At 40.9% G+C, this 23,675-nt stretch overlaps 2 protein-coding genes and 4 long non-coding RNA genes across 10 annotated transcripts in view; 2 read left to right on the forward strand and 4 right to left on the reverse strand.

Annotated features, from left to right (window-relative positions):
• LOC135350196 (uncharacterized) overlaps positions 1-23,675 on the reverse strand; it is a gene marked incomplete in the record, with an annotated part of 231,127 nt that overhangs the window by 69,413 nt on the left and 138,039 nt on the right.
• LOC135333714 (uncharacterized) lies at positions 1,613-3,464 on the reverse strand. The gene is made up of 5 exons (XR_010394027.1): positions 3,112-3,464; positions 2,859-2,931; positions 2,491-2,768; positions 2,340-2,437; positions 1,613-1,752 (listed from the first exon to the last, which is right to left on the reverse strand). It is a non-coding gene; the product is annotated as an uncharacterized LOC135333714 (long non-coding RNA).
• Positions 3,741-5,430, reverse strand: LOC135333242 (uncharacterized). Its single transcript, XR_010393789.1, has 2 exons — positions 4,378-5,430; positions 3,741-3,898 (listed from the first exon to the last, which is right to left on the reverse strand). It is a non-coding gene; the product is annotated as an uncharacterized LOC135333242 (long non-coding RNA).
• Positions 5,446-7,844, forward strand: LOC135333416 (uncharacterized). Of its 2 annotated transcripts, none has more exons than XR_010393896.1 (4): positions 5,446-5,702; positions 5,867-5,952; positions 6,432-6,685; positions 7,508-7,844. It is a non-coding gene; the product is annotated as an uncharacterized LOC135333416 (long non-coding RNA). The 2 variants fall into 2 exon arrangements; XR_010393895.1 differs by having other exon boundaries at positions 5,469-5,702; positions 6,432-6,541.
• Positions 9,233-20,228, reverse strand: LOC135352393 (uncharacterized). Of its 2 annotated transcripts, XM_064551583.1 has the most exons (9): positions 19,827-20,228; positions 19,333-19,434; positions 18,958-19,065; positions 15,622-15,681; positions 14,670-14,735; positions 13,951-14,004; positions 10,476-12,608; positions 9,755-9,802; positions 9,233-9,645 (listed from the first exon to the last, which is right to left on the reverse strand). In XM_064551583.1, exons 1-9 carry the CDS (start codon positions 20,218-20,220, stop codon positions 9,275-9,277), a joined length of 3,336 nt encoding a protein of 1,111 aa, XP_064407653.1. In that variant the 5' UTR covers positions 20,221-20,228; the 3' UTR covers positions 9,233-9,274. The 2 variants fall into 2 exon arrangements, with proteins under 2 accessions (XP_064407653.1, XP_064407659.1); XM_064551589.1 differs by lacking the exon at positions 9,755-9,802.
• Positions 16,193-17,916, forward strand: LOC135333019 (uncharacterized). 3 transcript variants are annotated; one of them, XR_010393733.1, is made up of 11 exons: positions 16,193-16,599; positions 16,781-16,833; positions 16,883-16,931; positions 16,991-17,024; positions 17,075-17,125; positions 17,179-17,262; positions 17,314-17,418; positions 17,471-17,516; positions 17,565-17,629; positions 17,678-17,722; positions 17,783-17,916. It is a non-coding gene; the product is annotated as an uncharacterized LOC135333019 (long non-coding RNA). The 3 variants fall into 3 exon arrangements; XR_010393727.1 differs by having other exon boundaries at positions 16,991-17,125; XR_010393734.1 differs by having other exon boundaries at positions 16,991-17,125; positions 17,377-17,418.

The following is a 23,675-nucleotide window of genomic DNA, read 5'->3' on the forward strand; positions in this document are numbered from 1 at the left end:
ATGGTTACTCTTGTAAAGTATGAAGTATGTAGGATTGACTGCAGTGTCCCATTGAGATATTACATTGTTTAGGCAGCCCGCAATAGTTTGCGAAATTCTAATTCTGCGATACTTAGGAAGTAGCTCGAACTACGCACATCCTGTAGAATCACGTGCAATTGCTATGTTAAAATTTCATTAGCATCTTACACGAAGTTTATAGCTATGGCTAGATTGTTTATGTGCTTGAACAGCTTGAGGACAGCAATGGTGATGTCTCCTCGGGTGATGACAGTGCCTATGAAGGAGAGGGGATAGTAGGATACCTCCCAAAGGCTACCAGCTTTATGCCAGACGCTGATGAACTGTCTGGGACTGAGGACATGCATGACATGGACCTGGACGCTAGCGCTAGGCTCACTGTGTGACTCTGGCAAGTAGTATAGTATAGTATAGCTAAAATAGAATTAGCAGTAATGAACAGTCTTTATGTGAGCTTGTAAATTTCATAGATCGTTCACCGATACAGTGCAACAACCAAAGAGAGTAGAACTTTTGATTTTTTACGTTTTTGTGAATATCTTCTAAACTAAATGTGATTGGAACAATTTGAGTGCAGGTACTGAAAGTTCAACTCTTGGCGCTTCCATTGGACCACCACCTGTTATATCATATGACATCATCACTCCAAGATGGCTGCTACAATATGTGTACATTGAAAATATGTTAGGCATGAAACTATCTTATATGTTTGAGTTAAGATCTGAAATTTGTTATGCAAGTACTTCATTACCTTACGCATCTTTTGAGCTCTTACGGAAGTGCAGGCTACTAGTAAGTTCATCTTATATGTTTGAGCTAAGATCTGAAATTTGTTATGCAAGTACTTCATTACCTTACGCATCTTTTGAGCTCTTACGGAAGTGCAGGCTACTAGTAAGTTCTGAGATATACAAAGTTTTGTAAATTTATAGTGCCAAATGTGTTAGGCATTGATTTTTCGAGTTCATGCTAGTTAAGGTCTGATTTTTGGAGAGCATGTACTCCAATAGTATACTTTTCGTGTGTACTAACTCACAGTAGCTGAAAGAGTTCTGTCTTGGCTCGAGCGGCCCTTCTTGTCAAAAATGGTGATTTTGCTCCATTTTGCTCCATTTTGCTGCTCTTTGCCCGTTTTTGCTGACGTAAGCAATGATATTCATTGATTTGTGACATCACAAATCATCTTGTCTTTATTTGCTACATCCAAGCTCATGTGATGTCTAACCTGCAACTACACCCAGTTAATCAGTCATAATGTGTCACAGGGGCGTGGCAATTTACACTACTACGCAACAGAAACCAAGAAAATCAGCTAAAATCACCATTTTTGACAAGAAGGGCCGCTCTAGCAAAGAAGAGACTGGTCTAGCTCCTGTAAGTTAGTACAAATGAAAAGTATACTATTGGAGTACATGCTCTCCAAAAATCAGACCTTAACTAGCATGAACTCGAAAAATCAATGCCTAACACATTTGGCACTATAAATTTACAAAACTTTGTATATCTCAGAACTTACTAGTAGCCTGCACTTCTGTAAGAGCTCAAAAGATGCGCAAGGTAATGAAGTACTTGCATAACAAATTTCAGATCTTAACTCAAACATATAAGATAGTTTCATGCCTAACATATTTTCAATGTACACATATTGTAGCAGCCATCTTGGAGTGATGATGTCATATGATGTAACAGGTGGTGGTCCAATGGAAGTGCCAAGAGTTGAACTTTCAGTACCTGCATTCAAATTGTTCCAATCACATTTAGTTTAGAAGATATTCACAAAAACGTAAAAAATCAAAAGTTCTACTCTCTTTGGTTGTTGCACTGTATATATGTTCCCAAGGCTGTTTTAGAGCTATTGGAACATGTAACATGTAAGCGTGCTGGTTATGACTACTATACAATAGGTATAGACCTTGAAATATAAGTGAGTTGCACGGACTAAGCATGCACAGTTACTTAATTGTAGTTTATTATGCACTGGGTGTAGAAATAGATATTGTTGTGATGGCCTCAATTAAACCGCAGCATAGCGCGGATGTTACTCGAGATACCAACGTTTCCTATTCCTCTATAACTCTTCAATCTATGGTTCTAAAAGTATTTTCTAACAATCTAATAGTGGTTTTGCTGTGGCATGCACTCTGTTGCAAGTCACTGTATACATTTCCCACTCTGCACAAAACCCACAAGTGTGTGACTGAGGCAAAACAGTTGGTAAACCACAGACATAAGACACTTCTACATACACTCTATAGACCTACTTTGAGTGTAACCAGTAATATATTCCCCATACATACACTCAGCAATACTATGCTCACCTGATGGGATGTTGTGGGGGGGGGGGGGTCTGCATGGGGTAACTGGATTAAGACTCTCATGCAGGGGGGGGTCTTGTACACCCTTGCAGCTGGAAGGCCTGGGAGAGAAAAAAGATAGTCACTTATACTCAATAATTATTATGTTCCTCACTTGTCTAATTGTGTGTTTGCTTCCATCACCATAATTATAGTGCTCACAAGCAAGCCTGCAGTGACACTCTCGCTGCACTGTTCAGACCATCACTCTATCACTTAGCCTCGATTCCAGGCCCCTTGTTGAGGCCTTGTGAAGGAGGCTATCGACCACTGTGCTCGATCTCGCTGCATGGCATGTTCAGAAAACCACTCTGAAAAGCACTCGACGTGTGCTAGAAGGTCATAAGAAGTTTTAAAACCAAGTTGTCACTTAGAGTTGAAATGTGAAGACATCTGCAGAACAACAATAACATTGTTAGCATGCATGGTTGCTGAATGCACTGTATATAGTCTTAATAATAAAATACTGAATAAAATCCTCACTAGTGTAGTGCCTCCATAGTCAGTGACATCAATCTCGCTCGCTGGTTTGTGTTGTCACTAAGAGTTGAGACATCTGCAAAACAGCAAAACAGGCAATAATTGTTAGCTGGTTGCAGAATACAGACTGCAGAATTATTAATGCACAGAATAATATTATTGTGAAAATGACCTAACAGCAAAACTCATGCTTGCGCTTACTAGTTACATATACACAACTATAGGATTTTTATATTAAACACAGCAATCCACTTACCATCAGTTGCTTGGGTGGTTGGAAAGACACCATTTTCCTTAGTTGGGCGGAGCCCGACCGTCCCTGACGGGAGGTCGGGTTGCAAGCCTATCTGGGATTTGTTCTAGCGCCACTATAGTGGCGCCCTATCAGATTGCAGCATTTTTCACGTGGCTTGGTTACACTTCCGCTTGTATCTAGTTGCAAAACCGCATGCAGTATTGCTGTGCCATCCTGTGGTTTACACGTCATCAAGTCGGTTAACACCCACTTGAGAATAATAATATTCATAGCAGTACTACATAATGCGCAGAACAAATTCCAGATAGGCTTGCAACCCGACCTCCCGTCAGGGACGGTCGGGCTCCGCCCAACTACATTTTCCTCTGGTGAGTTTCTTCATCCCCACGAGGAGGTTGTGCAATCAGATCTACGCATGTGCAGAAATAGTGAGCCCCACCCCCCTTCTTGTTTTTGCACACACATGGGCTGTTTCCCATGTTTAATAATTATAGCTTAGGCAGCTAGCTGTTGGCCTTAAGGATCCCACTTCTGTACAAGCCAACTCCTGGAAGGAGGAGTAGGTACAATGTTTGCATTCCCAAGTTTATGTTCATTTTATAATTATTCTGGTTCTAATAATTATTACATTGCTGCTGAATTATTTAAAACAAGAGAGAGTGCATGTGATACACAACTGTTACAAGACTAATAATAAGACTATGGACTTCAGAGAACTGATCTCTTGTTCCCTTGTGACATCCCAGCAGCTGGCTATCTTGTTAACTGCGACATCTCTTTAGTTCACCTGAGAGAGAGAGAAAGAGAGAGAGAGGGTTACCATGCAAACAATGTAGGAGGAGGGTGTAATGTGTATAGAAATAATCAATTTTCAGTTAATGAAAAATTCTGAAAAGTACATGCACCCATTTATAATAATATAATTATAGCCCACGCTATGGACAATTTGGGCCTGAAATAAATCACGGATCTATTATTGCATGAACGTTCCAAACACATTTAAGGCAGACAAGAGCAATATACTGTGTTTGGTCCTGCTTAGTCTAAATACAGTTACCATAAGACCTCAATTTAAAGTGACACTTTTAAATACCTCTGCCAGAGGTTGCTTTTTTTTATTATTCGCATCTAATTGGAGGTAGGTATACACCAAGTACCAGTCTAACTACCTCAATTTTAAACTTATGCCTTTCCAGTGAGCATGGAATCAAGACTAGGGTGTGGCTACATTTACCTCCATTTAGAACGCGACATTAAAAATCTTACTTTTTGCTCCGTTGATCCTCTCCAGTCAAACACAGCATGCAGGTAAGCCATGAACCTCACAACCTAACCCCCCAGACTTGAGGGGGCGCTCACTGAGAACTGACACCAGTCGGCCACACACACGATACTTTCCGAAGAGAGCTAGAGGAGGTACGGGTACCACTGAGGTATTAATTTATACTCGACTCTAATACCACCTTGAATCTGTAGGCCTCTTCTCTGTTCCTTTCATTGCTGTATTCAACTCCCTCCACGTAGCACTGTACTTGATGATACCCAAGTTTTTCAGCTCAGAGAGTATATGATGCCAAGATGCCCTAGCTATTGGTGTTTACAAGGCCTCATCTTCAGTGCGGCCTAGGATCGAGGCTAAAAGACCCCCTTCCTCCTACGTTATTGACTTGTTGCAGTTCACCCATGTAGCGTGTGGGTTATAAACCGGGGCTCCGGAGCTGTAGGTGGGTGGCCGGGAAACTGGTCACTCACTTTCCTGTCGTCTTTCATTGTGATAGTCAACAGGTCTCCTGTAGTCTTTCATTAGATCACAGCCCTCCTGTAGTCTTTCATTGTGATAGTCAACAGCAGCCCCCGCTACAGTGGTAGTTTTTTTTTGTTTTTTTTGCTAGGTAGCAGCCCTATACTACCTTTCATTAGGCAGCAGTCCTACTGTCTTTCATTAGCTAGGCCGTAGCAAACGGTTTTTTTCCCAACAATTCATTGCTTTGCTAATAATTATTATAGTTCGTTTTGTCATAATTATAATTATAAGAGAGCAACAACAATCATGTACATGTACGTAGATAATTATTATTTCTTGTGCCCGAGCATTTTATTGAGACCACCACCATCTTTAGTTCACCTGAGACAGAAGAGGTATATAAACAATTATGGTGGGAGGATGGTGTAATGCATGTGCATGGGAAGGTAATGAAGGTGTTGTGTGAAAAACCTGAGTATATATTAGTATAATTATATAAGAAAAGTGAGATTTATGGAGTATATACTAAGAGCCTTGTGGGGAGCAACTGGGGTTAGAAATTGGATAGTTGCAGGAATTATGACGACATACTGTGCTATAAAATTGGCCGCTGCATGTTTCCTATACGTAGGAATCTGCATGGTCTGTACATATACAGTTTACAGTGTACAGGTATGCATTAGGCAACAGCCTCCTACTGTCTTTCATTTAGGCAGTAGCAAACGGTTTTTTTCCAATGACATTGGCATGCAGACAATTACAAGCCCCACCCCTGTTTTAGATCAGGGGAAAACCTGACTCATAATTATTATCTGGCCAGCCAGCATAGCACAACATGTCTAACTTGGTAAGTACGTGTGTGCATAATTATGTCAAGCTAGCTATAGATATGTATACCTATGCCATAGCCTACAAGTATAATTATGTCATACCTCCCATGCACACACGTACACACACACACACACACAAACGCCCACACACACACAAACACCCACACACACACACACACAGCTCCACTATATTGGCAGATGATTCCCCGTCTAAGATAAGCGACAGTTACATCGTTGCTTTCAAAGATGAGCTCACAGCTGAACAAGGTTAAAAATTAGTATACCGTAAAACCTCGATTTAAGGCGACACTTTAAAACTGTATACATAATTAATTTTAATGTACATGGTACTATAATATGGGCGAAATGCCCAAGTGTTTAAATAAGGGTCACCTTAAATCGAAGTTTTACAATGCTAAGACACGAAAGGCCAACTGTACATGTGATATGAAGTCTAGGTCCTAAAAATAAAAAGGATGGTGGTATGAGTGGGTGGGGCAATAAACAAAGGAATGTACAAGTGAAATGTATGTAACGTTGTCAATGCAATAAGCGTGTAATAAAAGTCATACCATCCCTAGCTATAGCTTTCCATGTAAATTTTTTAATTTCCCAAATGACTACAGTCAAGGTGCCCGCCACTGTATAATGGCCAAAACATTGCTCCACAAAAAGGTGTCCGTTCAATTATAATTATATTGAGGAGTAGGTATAATGTTAATTCATTTTCAATGTACTTATTGCAGTTTCTGCGGCAAATGGAAGCTGTCAGAGAGATATTCCGCACAGCAGGGGGGAAGAATAGTGTCAGCGCAGAGTTCAGCTTTAAAGCCTTCTCTGCTATCATGGATCCTGAGTAAGCGTTTGGGATATTGAACGTTTATTTTCCCACTCCCTCCCTCTTTCTTTGACACAGTCACTCCTCCCCTCACATGCACAGCAAAGAACAGGGTGTCCCTGCATGGTTGAGTAGCTATAATTAAGCTGATTGAATTTAGAAGTGAGTGCATATACAGAGCTTGATAAGCTAGGGGAAAGTTCTGACCTGGGCTGTATTCCGTATAGCGGGTGATAATTATGATAAGCTTCATTACGTGTACTGCATTGCATGCATGCGTTCCATTTTTTTCGGGGTAACGTTTTTGTCACCCCACGAAAATTACCAACTATATAATTATACGCTACAATTATGAATTCTCTCTATTGTGGTCATGTATTGTCACGCAGGTGGTTTGAGTTATTATGCACTTGTCAAAATAATGCCCCACCTCCCCCCTACCGGGATAGGTGGGGATTAGTAGACTTGAAGTTGCTCCCCTATACCTATAGGGGACTTAGACAGATCACCTGATGCATGCATTGGGTCAAAGATCAATTTAAGATCGTCACATGATGTCAATCAAATAATTTGTTATCTTCTCGCCATGAAGAAATAGCTATAGTGTGATACAGGTCTAATCCCACATAACCCCCATGTTGTACTATATATAGGGGCTACCAGGGGATAACATGCCCAAAGGTAGGGGTAGATCATGTGATTGGTCTAATCCCAACCTATCCGTAGGGGGGGGGGGGCATTAGATTGACAAGTGCATTATGTCTCACACCACATGAGACCCAGTCAACCACTAGCTACAGTGTACATGTACACAGTGGGAGCTAGGGCTCTACATTACCACTATCTACACTTGAGGTCAATTAGCAGCTCTGCTTGGCTACATTGTTAGGGCATGTACTATTAATAGCACATGGACTGAAGCTATATTTATACCTAATATTTGATGTTTGTCATGATACACTTGTGTTGTCTTAATTTGTGCAGATGCAGCCCATAATAATGGAGCAAGAGGAATCTTTAGTATGGTCCTATCTAGTCTCCTTCACAGGCCTTGGATTGAAGAGTAGCCTGGGATTGAGGCTAGGTCCTATTAAGACCTCTAACAGAACATGAACAATGTCTCAAGAAAAGCACAAACAATCCACAGGACCAAACTTAGCCTCGAGACCCCAGGCCGATCCGTCTCCAATTGAACGCTAGGTTGCCTACTAGTATTTTTCAACTTCGTTCTATTAAAAAAAAATTATAGCATAAATTATAGCTAGCTAGCACTTCAATTCTGTACAACACCATAATGATTATGTTATAGTTATAACGCGGGCACGAGGGATGTATGGAATAATTATATTGCACTGAAGCACGAGGGCGCCAGCCCCGAGGGCTGAGTGCAATATATGCCATGCAGCCCGAGTGCACGTGTTATAACTAGTTTATATCCCGAGGGCATAGCAACATAACACTGTCCTAGTAACACAATATAAACAGCACAAAAAAAGACAGAGACAACTCTAGACACAGCTCCATCTCTTCTCTCTTCTAGACGCCAGTATCTGCAGCGTATAAGATTGGCATGACCGACAAATGGCTTGACATAAAATTTTTGGAGTTTTAACTGAAATCTGCAAAACAGCCCCACCCCACTTCTGGTGCTGCAAAACAGCCCCACCCCACTTACTGCTGCAAAGAAACAGCCCCACCCCACTACTCAGTGAATACTAGCTGCTGGTCTACGCTCGGCCTCATAACCAAGCCAAGAAAGCTCGCTTCTACACTGCTGCAAAACAGCTCATGCCCCCAGCAAAAAGAGCCACTTCTTATGAGTGCTACGGTGAAGCAGAATTGACATGCATCAAGATGTCGAGGACTAGGTCGATCTAGGAACACAGAATCTTCCACAAAATAAATCTTGGACAATTTTAAAACCTGCACAGTTGCAAGAAGAAACTCCAGCAGTGCTGAACATTCATTCCTGCATGGCTGGACATACTTTGATACTTGTTATTTCTCATGTGTATTAATTTAATTTTAATTTAATTGTCTGTCTAATTGCCAGAGGGGCGTTTTGCGGTCAGTGCAATATGACTTTGCGGTCAGTGCAATATGACTTTCAGCAGTGCAATATGCTTCATATTGCACTTGGCAACAACGTAGCAACGGGATATAATATCATTTAAATTGCTGATTGTCATTAATTGCTATATATACTGATTTTTTAACGTTTAATTATTACATGAAAAGTCATTAACTAAGCAAACCATTAAGAGTGATATGCATGTAATAAATCATTATACCATGCACTACCTAACCCTTCATTAGGTGCCTTATTCCTTATCTATAATTATGGACGCTGATGGGAAAAATTGACTATTCAGTGCCTGTTACCGAGGAAACAATTGATCACCATGGAAATGATCTTATGAATAAAACTTTTTTTTCATTATCAAAATACAAAATGTAATACTGGAGTGAAAGTGAAAATCACATGAAAAGTGGTTAAATGAACAAGAGCGTATAATTTAAACTATAAATTATTGTCTAGTGTTGGTATAGTGTCATGATGGTGTTGACTGATCCATGACCTCCAGTCCTGCATGAGGAGGGAGGGAGGCACAAGAGTCAGCAACTAGCAAACACTGGGGGCACTATACACACTTGCACTACCAGTTGACATTATGTATTGCTGTACTGAGTATAATTATTCACTATAATTATTGCTGGCACTACTGACGAGCAAGCTCACAAAGGTAATGGTCAAAGTGATGATTCACTAGGTAACTCACAGGTATGCTCCACACAGGTCTTGTGAATGCTGTGAACTGCCTCTCCGTCCTCAATCTCTGAGGCAATTTCCACTAATCGACCGTAAGTAGCTGACGATTTCAATGGATACATTTCAACAATACTTTTACTCTTCCATTTCTTCAGAGCAGTGTAAAATCTCCCTGGGATATTATCAATCATGGAAGGACTCTGATCGATAGCGTATATCTCAGCATCACTGAGGCCCAGCCTGAGCTTGTATGTGTTGTATCCAGCAATCACAGTAGACAACTGGAGAAGAGCTCCATCCGAGCACTCTTGACTCAACTGAGCTGCAGTCGCTGTCGTCTCACGTTGTTGAACTGTACAGATAAAACATACACAGTTAATTAAGTGACATCATTTCCTCTACAGTACTGTTCGGATTTACAAAATAATACTGCAGTCAATTCAATGCACAGTATCTGCTACCTGACTGAGTGGTTGTGTGTGGAGTGGCTAGTGGAGTCACTGCATTACCTGTGAGGAGGATATGACAATATAACAGTCATGCACAAGAGTAGACTGGCGGTGACAGCCGCCCGAGTGTGTAGCGCGAGCGACTGGCAAACTGCCTATCAGTCACTCGTCTCAGCGGAAGTGTAATAGATCGTATGACACTACTAAACATGAATATCGTTATAGATAATGTGGTTAAATTTTGCTATGAGATTCAGCTACTATGGAATGCACTGAATCCCCTGAAGTGTAAGTGCGGTTACAATTACAGGGCTAATATGACGTTGAGCAATCTGATAGGCTGCAATGCTCGTTGCAGCTGAGACGAGTGACTGATAGACAGTTTGCCAGTCCCTCGCGGTACACGAGGGGCTGTCGCCGCCAGTCTAGCACAAGAGTACCACTTCATTACACAATGTTACGGTCAAGCTACTCTTAGACCTAGGAGCTAACATTTTTGTCTGAAGCTGGCTTATATTCCATCAAAATTGAACACCTTTTACTTGTGTAATGCTGAAAATGGCTCACACTAAAAAATGTATGGTAAATGGGATTGGGCAGTTGTAAGAGTTCTGTTGTCATTGTGGGGCATGCAGAGGAAGTAAACACTGTGTACACTAGCTGGTTACATGTATGTAATACATGTAAGTATAGAGCTTACTAGTAATGGGAGCAATTACTACAGAGATCTTACCTTCCAGTTTACAACAAGCAGAGAGCCAATCTTTGTGACTGTCTTCCAACCTGTACGTCTTCTTCTTGTATAGAGTACACCTCATACGTTCTCCATTACCCAGAACACGAGCTGGGTGGTGGGGCACTTGGGGACTTGCACTTGCTTCAGCAGAGGGCAATTCATGGGGACACAAAAATGCAATTTCAGGATCCTCATACGTGTATTTCAGGGCTTTGTAAGCAGATCGAAGACCAGAGAGAACATTTTCATATATCAAAGACAGCAGTTCTTTTTGATTACTACTGGAATGAATTTCGAGGAATGAAAACCCGTCAATTAGCGTGATAAAACAATCTTCCTCTCGATGAATAAGTTGTACAAAGTTTCTACTCGGCTGGTGATCTTCCATTTCAATTTCCCATTCACATTCTTTAATCAGGTACACTTGGAGACAGCAAAACACTCCATAGCATTGCCAGTTCTTTTCGAAGTGTAAAACGAGTGGGGTTAAACCGTTCTTAAGCAATTCAGCTCGTTTTTCATTGACTTGAGTTGGTGGGAGCAAGGATAGAAGTGATGGCATATAGAAACGCTTATCTTGCCCTCGTGAGAATATACGAAATGGGGTGGCTATCAGCAAGTGCTTGAATATTTCAATGAGATGAGTGGGTTCAAAGAGTCCATCGACATAATGTTTTTCAAAATTCTTATCAGATAAAAGTTCAATCGTTATAATTCCTTTATCGGTAAAAGTTAACCATTTTCCAGACCCCGGAGTGTTACCTCGCACGTATGCAGCATACTCGACAAGCTCTGTTACTTTATCGAGAAGCACTTGAGTATCACAGAATACCACATTTGGTATAATGGCAGGATAGTAGTGAAAAATGTGATGCTCATGGAAGAATTTCAAAGCTTCAAAGAGTGCATCTTCGTGAAAATTTTGTAACGCTTTTGCAATTTCTACACATTCGGTCTTGCTTAAAACTTTTCTGTTTTGATCGTTTGAATCTTTTTCGATAATAATTTCCAAAACAAACCACCATAAAGGAACCTGGATTTCAATATTATTCAGCTCTTGAGATAATTTGTGAACATATTCACGAATTGTCTTTGCCAATTCTTGACTGTCAGAATCGCAGTGCTTGCAATCCACAGGAAATATGACATCTTTTTTCCCCAAATTGAAAAACATTGTCAACTTCTTAATACAATCCTTCTCGGCAAAATTTAACAAAGTTTTATTCTTGTCAGATAATGTTTCCTTGCATTCAGCTTGATGGTCTTTGTGAGTACCAATGCATACCAGCTTGCAGTTTTCACTGTGAGATTGAATTGACTGCACGAGATACTTGAAGTTATCCAGAACTGAGAGATGTGACTTGAAAGCTTTACCAACTGGCTTATTGTCCTTGTAGTATTCAACCAGTGGATGATCGTCCAGGCAGTCAGAGAGACGAAGAATGTACAAAGCTACAGAAATCTTGGGCATGAAAAGTGGCAGTAGATTATGAAAGTGTGGTTGCCCACCGCTATCGATTATGTAGATCCAATGCGATCCAAACTTTTCTTGAACAGCAGTACGATCAGCATCAGAAAACTGCTGAATATTTGCCATTACATTTGAAACAGTGTTAAGAAATTTACTCGTTTTCCTTTCTTGTTTAGGACGTCTCTTTTTTGCTCCAGCTACTGATAGTTTAGTTGAACTAGCTGTTGAAGGAGTTACATTAACTGGCGTACTTGATTCATTGCTAGGTTCAAGTTGCTTCAGAGCAATGCTGAGTTCTTGTGGGATAGCAGATGCTTTAGAGTTAGGATCTGAGCTGGTTACATGAGATTTAATAGCATCAGCAACAATGCGTTGTAGGTCATCACTAGTTACTGGTTTCCATGTTCTAGAGGGATCTTCTTGAGCTTCCGTTTTCAGCTTTGTAATTTGTCGAATCCTCTCTGCTGTGCTAGCTAATGGAGTGCTATTTCGATCTTGAGGAGGAGGCAGTCCCAGAAGGAGATGCTTAGTGGAGGTTTTACCAGTGCCTGCCATTCCGAAAAACAGTAGATTAGTAATGTTCACACGGACAAATCCAGCCTTCATGGCTTCATTAAGAGCTTGCTCAGACTTGGATGATTCATTGAGGGCCTTTGATTCTGGAATAATAGGAATAGACTGAAACACAGTATACTCGACTGAAATCCTTGAGTGATTCACGTACGTCCCTTGAAATAGTACCCACTATAATTATACGTATGTACAGTAATGGTAACTTTCTCACAGTTAATTTTCATTTTCAAAAAGAAGTCATCTATATCCCTCTATATATAGTTATCATCTTCCGCTATATACACATACGTAATAATTATTATCACAGTTCATCAAAAAAAAGTCATCTACAATGCATCTATATAATTTATACCCTCTATAGTTGCTATATACACACACGTATTCACATTCCAAAGATCACAAAACTATTTGTAACAGCAATCAAAATGACCACCATCAAGGATTGGGTATCAGGTACTATACACATCAGAGGGTCATGTATGGTAACATGACTATAGTGTATACCATATTCCTGACAACCCATGCAGGGTGTATGCACACACACACTATCATATACACATCGCTGTGCATGCGTGCCGAGGCATAATCATTCCATGCATGCACGGGCGCACAGTAAAACCTTTCAATCACAGGATCACGATAAAATGAGTATTATTATAACGTGCAGTATAGCAGTCAATTAAAGTACCCGGTCCGTTTATGTAGTACGTCCGTAGTACGCTGGTAATAAACGCTAAAAAAGTATACGCTCAAGATACACTGTAATTTATACACTGTTACGTTTTTTTTCTAATTCAACTGTTGTTACATTATTCACATTCGGCTATACCCATGCAGCTCTGCACGCAGCTAGCTATTGTGAACTTTTGCAGCAGTTACCTGTTGGATAATTATTACAGCTAGCTATAGCTCTAACCTTGTAGAACAGAGATAGGACTCATAATATTATAGAGACTGCAGACATCCTGTTTGATGAGAAAGTTGAAAAACTTTGGTGCGTTTTATGTCTTTGTTGTAGATGCTTACAGCTAGACATAGCATAGCTAAGTAACTAGTCTAGCTACGACACACGAGATGACTAGGATTGTCTCTTTGTTTGTTTTCTAACACTTTTCTGCGAAAAATATTTGCTTGCAACGTGCAATGGTAAATAGCAACGCTTATAATACGGTGTGAAAACGGAAACGTTATAAATGTGTATGTACTACGAACCTACTACAGACTTACTACACGTAAACGGAACGGGTACTTTATATTGACTACTATTGTATGTGTATAAAGAGAAGAGGGCATGCAACTCACTAAAAGTGTGAGGCTGTATCAATTTACACATGAACGGCAGGTCTAAAAATAGCGACAGTACGAATTATTTGGCTGAGTCTGAGCAGCACGCCCACTTCTCTTAATAATTAAGGAATTATTACTCACTTGGGTTAGGGCCTTCCTTTGAAGTGGAAGGAAGTTTGGAACCATTTGGGGTATCTGCATGAAGGTGTAACAGTAAGAAGTCATATGTAACACAGTATAAATGAAAGCACCGCAGGTGCTGATGCCTCGGTGGAGATGCCAAAGCTACATAACATAAAGCTGCTACTAATAGCTTTTATGCACATGATAAAAACAATTTAATTTTGCTGCATGCAAAAACTCAGAGAGTGGGTAATGATCGACCATGATTGTTGTTAAAACGATCGATGCCAAAAGTTCAAGTCTAAAATTAATGGCTGCCATCAGCAGAGCCTTGCAGCTCTCTTCCCACTCTTGCAGCTACCAATAGCTAGCGTTCTAGTGCAGAGCTAACTACTAAGTAGAGTAGCAACACTCGGTAAACAAGTTTGGCTACGCGCTCTTCTAAAAAGGCTGCAATGGCATTCCAAGTAAGCAAAACTAGGCATAACTTGAGAATGAAGCATTATCTTGCAAATCCACGAATTATAATCCAAGTAAACATGACTAGAAGCCTATAGAAACTCTTACATGCACTTGATTCATCCTTGAGCAGCTGTAGCAGTCTACACACACAGACACACAAACACACTACCGTATACCTCGCTTGCGCATGCGCACCGAGGCATAATGAAAGGTCTTCGTTCTACAGTAGATGGGTAGGCACATGATCATTGTTGGGCTATAATAGAGTCTCCTACCAGTTGTTTCTGGTTGTTCATTGCCAGCACTGGGTGTCTGTTGACCAGAGAGAGGGTCAGAGGTCTCTGGAGGAGAATGAGACAATTGTCTGACAGTCAGTACATAAAAACCAACTCCAATGACTAGGCTGTACACTGAAAAAAGGTCAGAATCACTTGAGACATAATCTTATGCCAATAACAATGCTGATAAAAATCTCAACTGCTGTAGGAAAGGCAATGAATAACATTCGTCATTAAGACCGTAATTATTAGACTATTGCTCCTGCGTCCTCTGGGTGAGGATTAAAACATGTTTAGCTGACTCAGCATTAATAAACCTAACATGGTAGGGGAGTAGATGCTCAGTGTATAGCATATTACTAATCACATAGGATATGTAACACCAAGAGTTCATTAGGAAGAGTACGCAACTCCACTTAAAACCATAGTAGGCGTTCCTTCAGGCCTACGTCACAACCACATGCTGTTGTATAAACTGTGAAATCAAATTTGCAATGAATAACATAGTGATGATTATCACTAATGTTATTCATTTACAACTGGGGTAGGAAAGGCAATGAATAACAGCGTTACTAATTTTATTCATTGCCTTTCCTACTTGTTGCGGTTACAACAGCCAGTATCTGTGACGTAGAAGTGGAGGAATGCTTTTTGTACACAGTCTATTGGAGTTGCGTAATGAACTCTTGGTAACACTCAATGACATGGTTACTAGAGATTTATGGCAATGTAATGTTTAGGCAAGTAAACCACTTTACCCTAGCTTGGCTATAGGAACATGTTAGACTAGTGCGTAATTGAATGCCAAATTAATGTTAGAGCAAATGTTACAGGGTGGGGGAAAGTGAACTAGGGGGATATCCCTAACATTATGGGGGGGGGGGGGGGGGGGGTAAATTGATCCACTTTCCTCCCCATGCACTGTATGCCCTAGCCTGGTATTACTCACTTGATGAGGTCTTGTCAACAATTGAATTAGAAAGAAGTTGTTCGGAACCATTTCGAGTATCTGAGTGTGACAGTAACAATTAATAATTATGTCATCTAACACATAAAGTATATACAACTGCAATAGTGATTCAGAACCTCTCCAATCTACGTAACAGTATAGACGCACGCACGCACGCACGCACGCACGCACCCACACACACACACACACACACACACACACACACACACACACACACGGTCATGCTGTGGTTTGTGCTGATTTCCTAACAGTTTACGAATTAGTTATACCATGTGTAGCAGGTTTCTTAGCTGGTAGTAAACCTGAGGGAGTGTAGTGACGTTACTATCCAGCTAAGAAGCCGTACTACACATGGTCTATCTCGCTTAGAAAATGCATTTTTGTGGGTACTAGTTAGAGCCCTGCTAGCAGGTCACTAACTCAGATAGTGACCTGCTAGCAGGTTTCTTAGTTGGATAGACACTTCATTAGCAGTAACCACTTCAAAGCTTGAATATGCAAATTTTTTCTAAACAGTGCTAAAGTCTACTTGTTGAGGTTGACCTTCATACACAGCCAAAAATCCACGGGTCCGTTTCAGGCCGTTAGTTGAAAACGGGCCGTTACGGGCCCGTGAACGGCCTGTATACAGGATGTAGCCCACCCACGTCCTGTATACAGGCCGTTCTCACAGGCTGTAAACAGGACGTTAGCCCACGTCCTGTTTACAGCCCGTGGATACAGGCCTGTATTAGGGCGTAGCACCCACGTCCTGTATACGGGCTGTTGCAGCTGTGTAGCTTATGCGCATGCGCTAGCTTGGGGCAGGATGACGTCACCTGACTACAAAAAGATAATGAGACAGACAGATGAGAAAAAATCCTGCTGCTTGTCACAAGAGGAGCTGCTGGTCCAAAAAGACAACTTGAAGAGGACTATACAGTCCATTACTATTAGTCTACTTGTGAACAGAAAAAGGTGAAGCTGTAGCAGCATGTTATTATATTAAACAGTTATATTATTTTTATTGAACTTTCTCATAGCAGTTTGTGTTCCTCTAGTTCCACAGCTATTTCAAATCCGTAGTGAATTTGACCTCTAGTGTAGTTGGCAGCAAAGGTCTGTAAATTTCACCTCTACTGTATGTTTATAAATTCAGGTTTGCACGTTGTTATGGACTTTTGAAGCTGGAACACTGGCCAATTTTACAAGGTAAACGTTTTGTTTTGCTTCCTTTTTGAAATAATCCTCCTCATCGTAGGCTCCCATCTGTTCACTATTGATAAAGAGGTGTTGAAGAATGCTCCCAGGTTTGTTATTCTCTTTCACTAGCATTCTCTTATTAAACACGCGATCAAATTGACTTTAGATAATGCTGCCGAGTTGAGGTCTGGACTAATTACGTAAGTGCCACTGTTCTATTGTGTTTTGTGATACGTTATTACTTCTGTAGACACTAGATGTTGTCAGAAGAATGAACTAAAGATAAAGCAACAGTTTCCTGGTAAGAAAATTCAACAACTATGTAATCTGTGTGAATAGCGTATTGGTGTACAGTTGCGAGATATCTTCGAGATGAAAAAGAGCCCTTGTAATGTGTACAGCACACTGTAAGCTGTTGACTGACTTCATAGTACGCCGGTAAGATTATTCACAGTGGTGTGTTCTTTTAATCTTCTAACTCTTTTCCAGATGTTGAAAAACTCACTTTATTGTTTTTCATCTTTAGCACTCGTTACACATGTTATTTAATAGATTTCTTTATTGGCATGCCGAGTTGGAGTCTGGATGTGTTAGGTAAGTGCCATTATTTTGTATGTGTTGTGGTGATGCATTATATGCCTCATAGATTGAAGTTTTTAGACGAATGATAAAGAGAATGCAACAATTGCCTGGTAAGCAACTTAGTTTAATCTATGTGAATAAGTATTATTAGTGTACAGCTGGTGAGCTATCTCGGAGATGAAGAACGGCCCTTCAAGCTGTTCACTGACTTCATAGTACGCCGGTAAGCAGTGGTGTATTTTTTGTATAATTCCCAGCCTCTTCTCTTCAGAGTCTATCTTTGTGCACAAAAACAAGACGAATAATTATAAATACAGTAAGTTAGTATACTTATGTGGCGTTAACGTACAGTTCAACTGGTTGTTTTTATCTGCAGTGCCACCGTGGGGATGTGAAGACACGGACATGATAATGAATAATGAGAGACATAATGTAGCTGAACAGAAATTAATATATATATATCTTGTTCTTGTCTTCTTTGTCTTTGAATTGTGACCTTTTGAAGCATGATACTAGCTTATTAAATTGTGCATGAGAACAGTATGATACAGGCTGAATACAGGCTGTTTGTACGGGCAGTTTACAGGCTGTATGTGAACGGCCTGTTTAGTAGTGTCTACCCAACGGTCCCATATCAGGATGTTGTGAACGTCCTGTAACGGACATGTAACGGACCTGACACGCCCCGTGGATTTTTGGCTGTGTAGTGTTGTCATAACTCATAACTTTGTTGAAATTTTCGACTTCATACATATACAATTGTATACCATTGCATTCCTTGTTAAAAGTGCTTCTTATCTGCATGCTGTAGAGCTGGTAAGCTCCAACCAGCTAAAAGTTAACCATGTAAAAGTCCCTGGCATACTTGTCAACCATAAATGAAGCCATAATTGATCACATAACTTCCGGGGCTGAACTCAACGCAAATAGACTTTAGTGATGTATTATAGGCCAAGAAGTAGAATGGAATGTGCGTGGGAGTTGTCATTAATGAACTCCTGATCACCGTATATAGCGGGTAATTTTCTTGGGTAAAAATTTGTTCAACTCAAGAAACGGTGGTTTTCGTGAGTAAAAATTTCATTTTCTGCCTGCATTTCTATGTTCCGGTACTCAGGTACATTAAGGACTGGGACCAGCAATTATTGTTGATTCAGCGAAAAAGAAGCTCCGCCCACGATTTTTACTATCAATTGTGCAGTAAAAATGGAGTGGGCGGAGCTTCGTTTTCGCTGAATCAACAATAATTGCTGGTCCCAGTCCCCCTGTACCTGAGTAAGCAATGCCTACGTTGTGGAGGTCAGCTTGCCCACGAAAATAACGAATACATTACCCCACGAAAATTACCCGCTATACGGTATGACGTTCCACATTCCACGCCAGTATTATTGGGGGTCTACAAAACACGTAATTGTACCACAACCATTTGTCCTACAAAAACAACGAAGGTATCTATGAAACCGGCATGGCTTGCTCTATTGGTGTACCAAATTTAAGCTTCATACACCACTGTTTGTGGAAATTAGGTATGGGATTTCTAGAGACACATACCTGGTTTAGGAGTGGAGGGTTGTAGAGACCGGAGATAATTAATAACTTCAGTGCACCTATACTGTACTGCCACGTCAAGAGGAGTGTAGCCAGTATTATCAGTCACATCTGGACAGGTAAGGGACAGAGATCTTGTAGTAGTACTGACAGCATTTACCATTACCATGCATGCACAATCAGCACAATCAGATACTTATCGAGTACAGGATGCCTATTATTATAATATTAGTATCGTGTATGTATTGTATTACAGTTACCATAATTATAATTATGACTACATGATGATACATACAGGTACACTGATTAATTCACGGGTTGTTTACATTTCCAATCAGAGGATCTAATGAAACGGTACCCACTATAGAAATGACTCACCAACATCAACCTTGAGTACCTCCACAAGGTATTTCACAACTTGTATACGTCCATTCCAACAAGCGAGGTGTAGTGGTGTGTGGTCCCCCTTGTCCCTCACATCTGTATGTGGTGATATATATTAACCTCAGAGTAGTGATGACATGCACACACAATGACAACTCAACTAAAATGTATTATTGGTTTGTATAGTATTCAAAATGAAGTTAATTATGATAATAAATACATCATGCACTATTAAGGTTCGCCGTGCTGGTCAGTAATTATCCCAGCTGGGTGAGATAATTATGTTATTAGTGTGCGTGTACACAGTATCAAGGATTGTGGGAAATTAGAAATTACTGGAAAAAACATGTCTTATAATTATTATTACAATCTACATGTACATCAACACATGCATGTTTTGTAATCTAGGAAATTAAACAATCTATAAAAACATTCTTGTTGGGCTCAATCCTTTAGCTATGAACACTACGCGACTGACACACACTTACCAATACGGCATTTCATCTCTTGTGAGAGATACACCACAGTCTCCATATCTCCTCCCTCACATGCCAAGTGAAATGCAGTCATGCCCGTTTCTCCATCACCTTTCTCAATATCAGCTCCACCACTAACGAGTGCTCTAGTGATCTCCAGGTAGCCCATCCAGCATGCTAGGTGTACTGGAGGGAATCCCATATTATTCCACTCCTCACTCCAGTAGAGCTTGTGATTGGGGTTGGCCCCCTGTCCCAAAACGGACCTCACTTTGCTGACATCCTTATTGTCTACAGCCTCATACAGATCCTCGGCCAGCTGCTCCTGAACACTGCATGTACAATAGTGTGTGCATGTGTGTGTGGGTATAGGTACATTTTGTAGGTAGGTGTGCGTGTGTGACATGCAACAACAAATTGCTTACGTGGGTGTATCTGGTTCAGTTTCCAGTCTCCTGTGTGATGTGTGTAGGTGTGTGTATGGTATGTGTGCATGTGTGTGTGTGGGTGGGTGTGTGTGTGGGACATGCAATTCAACAAATTGCTTACCTGGGTGTATCTGGCACAGTGTCCAGCCTCCTGTGTGCGTGTGTGTGGGTGTGGGTGTGTCCATGTGTGTGTGTGTGTGTGTGTGTGTGTGGGTGTATACAATGTACATTAATAAGCTCTTGTGAGCATTTATAAGCTCCACACTATATGGTGTCAATAAGGATTTAGTATAGAGGGGGAAATAAGGCGTGCTTTTGAAAAGTAACCAGAACATTTTTCTGAAAAAGGTCAACTGTTATTTCAATTATAATGAAATAACCCATTTTTGGTTGCCTGAATTGCAAAATTGCTGCAAAATTGCAATTCAGGCAACCAAAAATGGGTTATTTCAACCAATTTTGTTTTTACAGTGTATACCCTGTTTTAGTATGTAACACTGCCAGCTATGGTCACTCAGTCATACAACTATAGTACACCTGAATTTTAGGGGGGGGGGGAATTGGAGCCAGAGGGAGGATATCCCTGTATGACACCCTGACAATGATTAGCTATAATATTTTTATAGCCTATTAAAACTGTACTTTGCTCACGTTCTCCTCTCTGCTGGGGTCTTGAAACCGAGTTTCTTGCGAATCCACGGCACTAACCTGATGTGTGTGTGTTAGGGGGTCAAGTTTGTGTACGGACAATTATAATAATTATTACAATCAAAGTACTTCTTGATGCATGGTGGTATATGCAAGTTACTAGCTAGAGTAACACAACATGCAGAGCTTCCATTGATGAGCTCCAATTCTGATGAGGTGATTCCACCTCTGACTAATGGAATGATCCTCCCTCCATGCAATCACAAGGTGGCACTCTAGTCTACATGTGTTCACTCACCCTGAGTCTTCTCCAGTAGCCATTATATTGAAGCTTTGGACAGACACTTGAGCTTTCTTTGTAAGTCTCAGTTCTGTCACTTTTTCAGTAAAGTGCCACACGCTCTTTTTGCGTTTTGAATCTAAAATTGGTCTAGCTAGCTCGAGGCTGTTTCTCCAGGAGGCATTTTGATATTCATAGAATTTTAATTGAAAACACACCCCTAACTTTATCAATAAGCGGAAGTGCATAATTTTTACTGATTAATTTTAGTCATAATTATTTTCATGACCAAAAATCATACAAATTTATCCTTTCTTTTCTTTTAGTGCCTTTAATTTTGTGATATTAACTGTTTGTAAAGCTGTCAATTTCCAAGGGCGAGGGCCTGAGAAACTACAAATACACACAGTCAATAGTCCAGTCATGTGATCCTACTACACACACACAAAAACAACACTTATAGATCTACTACACACACGGAAAAATAAATATTAAAAATTTAGCTAAAAGGAACTGCTCAAAATTTATCTTCAGTTGTCACTGTCGTCGTAACCTTTGAACCCTCTCCAAGGGGGGTGCTCCAAACAAATCTCGTCTTGCATTGTCAGCAGTATTATGAGTGGGCGGGGTAGAGGAACGTCCATCAAATGAAGTGCTACCAAAGTCATCCGTAGGAAATAGACTGCCAGTCTGTGTGTGTGTGTGGGTAGTGTGTGTGTGTGTGTGTGTGTGTATGTGTGTGTGTGTGTGTGGGAGTTGAATATTCAGTATACAGGACCACCCTCTATAATACAGCCAGGTTAATGGTCCCCAAAGTCTCCATAGCATGTGTTTGGACCTGTGTTAGCAGGCCACCCTCTATAATACAGCCAGGTTAATGGTCACCAAAGTCTCCATAGCATGTGTTTGGACCTGTGTTAGCAGGCCACCCTCTATAATACAGCCAGATTAATGGGCCCCAAAGTTTCCATAGCATGTGTTTGGACCTGTGTTAGCAGACCACCCTCTATAATACAGCCAGGTTAATGGTCCCCAAAGTCTCCATAGCATGTGTTTGGACCTGTGTTAGCAGGCCACCCTCTATAATACAGCCAGATTAATGGGCCCCAAAGTCTCCATAGCATGTGTTTGGACCTGTGTTAGCAGGCCACCCTCTATAATACAGCCAGGTTAATGGGCCTCAAAGTCTCCATAGCATGTGTTTGGACCTGTGTTAGCAGGCCACCCGCTATAATACAGCCACTGTTGGTCTACCGACCACTATACATAAGGTTATACTAATAGTAAGGTACTCACAAAGACATTAGTGACATGGTTGGTGGTTCCTGTGATCCTGGACACCACCTCACACACTTGCCAGATACTGGGACGCAGCTCAGGGTCAGAGGTCAACAGGCAGCCTACAAGGGAGGGGGAGAATACACGTATCATTAGAGCAATACACTTAAGGATGGCAGAGTATCATAGCACCTGTAGCTAGTGTGTGTTCTTAAATAATTATAATTAGCTCTGAAAAAACAGGTCCAGTTCACAAAGAAAAAACCCCACTATTACAATAGTCTTAAACTAGATTTTATACGTATACCCAGTGGTACTGACTATAAGATGTGTGTGTGTGTGTGTGTGTGTGTGAGGGGATGGAGGGTGTGAGGGGGTGGAGGGTGTGTGTGTGTGTGTGTGTGTACATGTACCTCTCAAGTTATGCAGCTGGGTCTTGTGTGTAGGGAGAGTCTTCAGGAATGCTGTACTGAGCACTGACTATGGCTAGAGGGTTGTCACCAAATGGAGTATCCATGAAGCACAGCTTGAACAGTAGTACGCCCAGTGCCTGTGTGTGGGCAGGTGTGTGTTGTGTGAGGGTGTGATGATAATTATGGGTATTCAGTGTTCATTGAGAGCTTTCAAATGACTACCACTTAACATGGTTCAGTAAACGTGATTCAAGGAAATTCTCCACTCATCCCCACATTCCACAGTCTTACACAGACAGACCACATTCACAAAATGCAAACCTTATTACAAAAAACATAAGTCAACCACTAGCTACAGTGTACACAGTGGGGACCACACATAAAGAGGAATTTCGCCCCTTTTAGCCTTGTTTCCCAGTAAACATAATCATTGCTCAGATCCTCCCCCTTTTCAGAGAGGTGTTACATTCCACCCCTTTCACAGTAAACAAAGCAATTTGGTTGAATGTCATTGAAAGGTCATAATTAGTGAAAGGTCACCTCCAATAGTACTGCCACATGTCCATCCATACATGCATGGATAAATAATTACACCATACTGTAGTTTAAAATACAATGACAAATGAAACCTCTCAGCCCATGCCAACTCAGCTAGCATATGGTTGCTCAATATTGACCTCCCTCCAACAAAGGTCTAATACATTGCTACAAGTCATCAACCATCTTTACCTGCACTTCCAGAGTTGAGCCAGCCTCCAGCTCATCAGTGTATGCATGGACTAACACACTAGAGCAATATCAGCAATCCCATCAA

This window comes from Halichondria panicea, chromosome 1 (assembly GCF_963675165.1).
Source record: "Halichondria panicea chromosome 1, odHalPani1.1, whole genome shotgun sequence".
Taxonomy (NCBI): domain Eukaryota; kingdom Metazoa; phylum Porifera; class Demospongiae; order Suberitida; family Halichondriidae; genus Halichondria; species Halichondria panicea.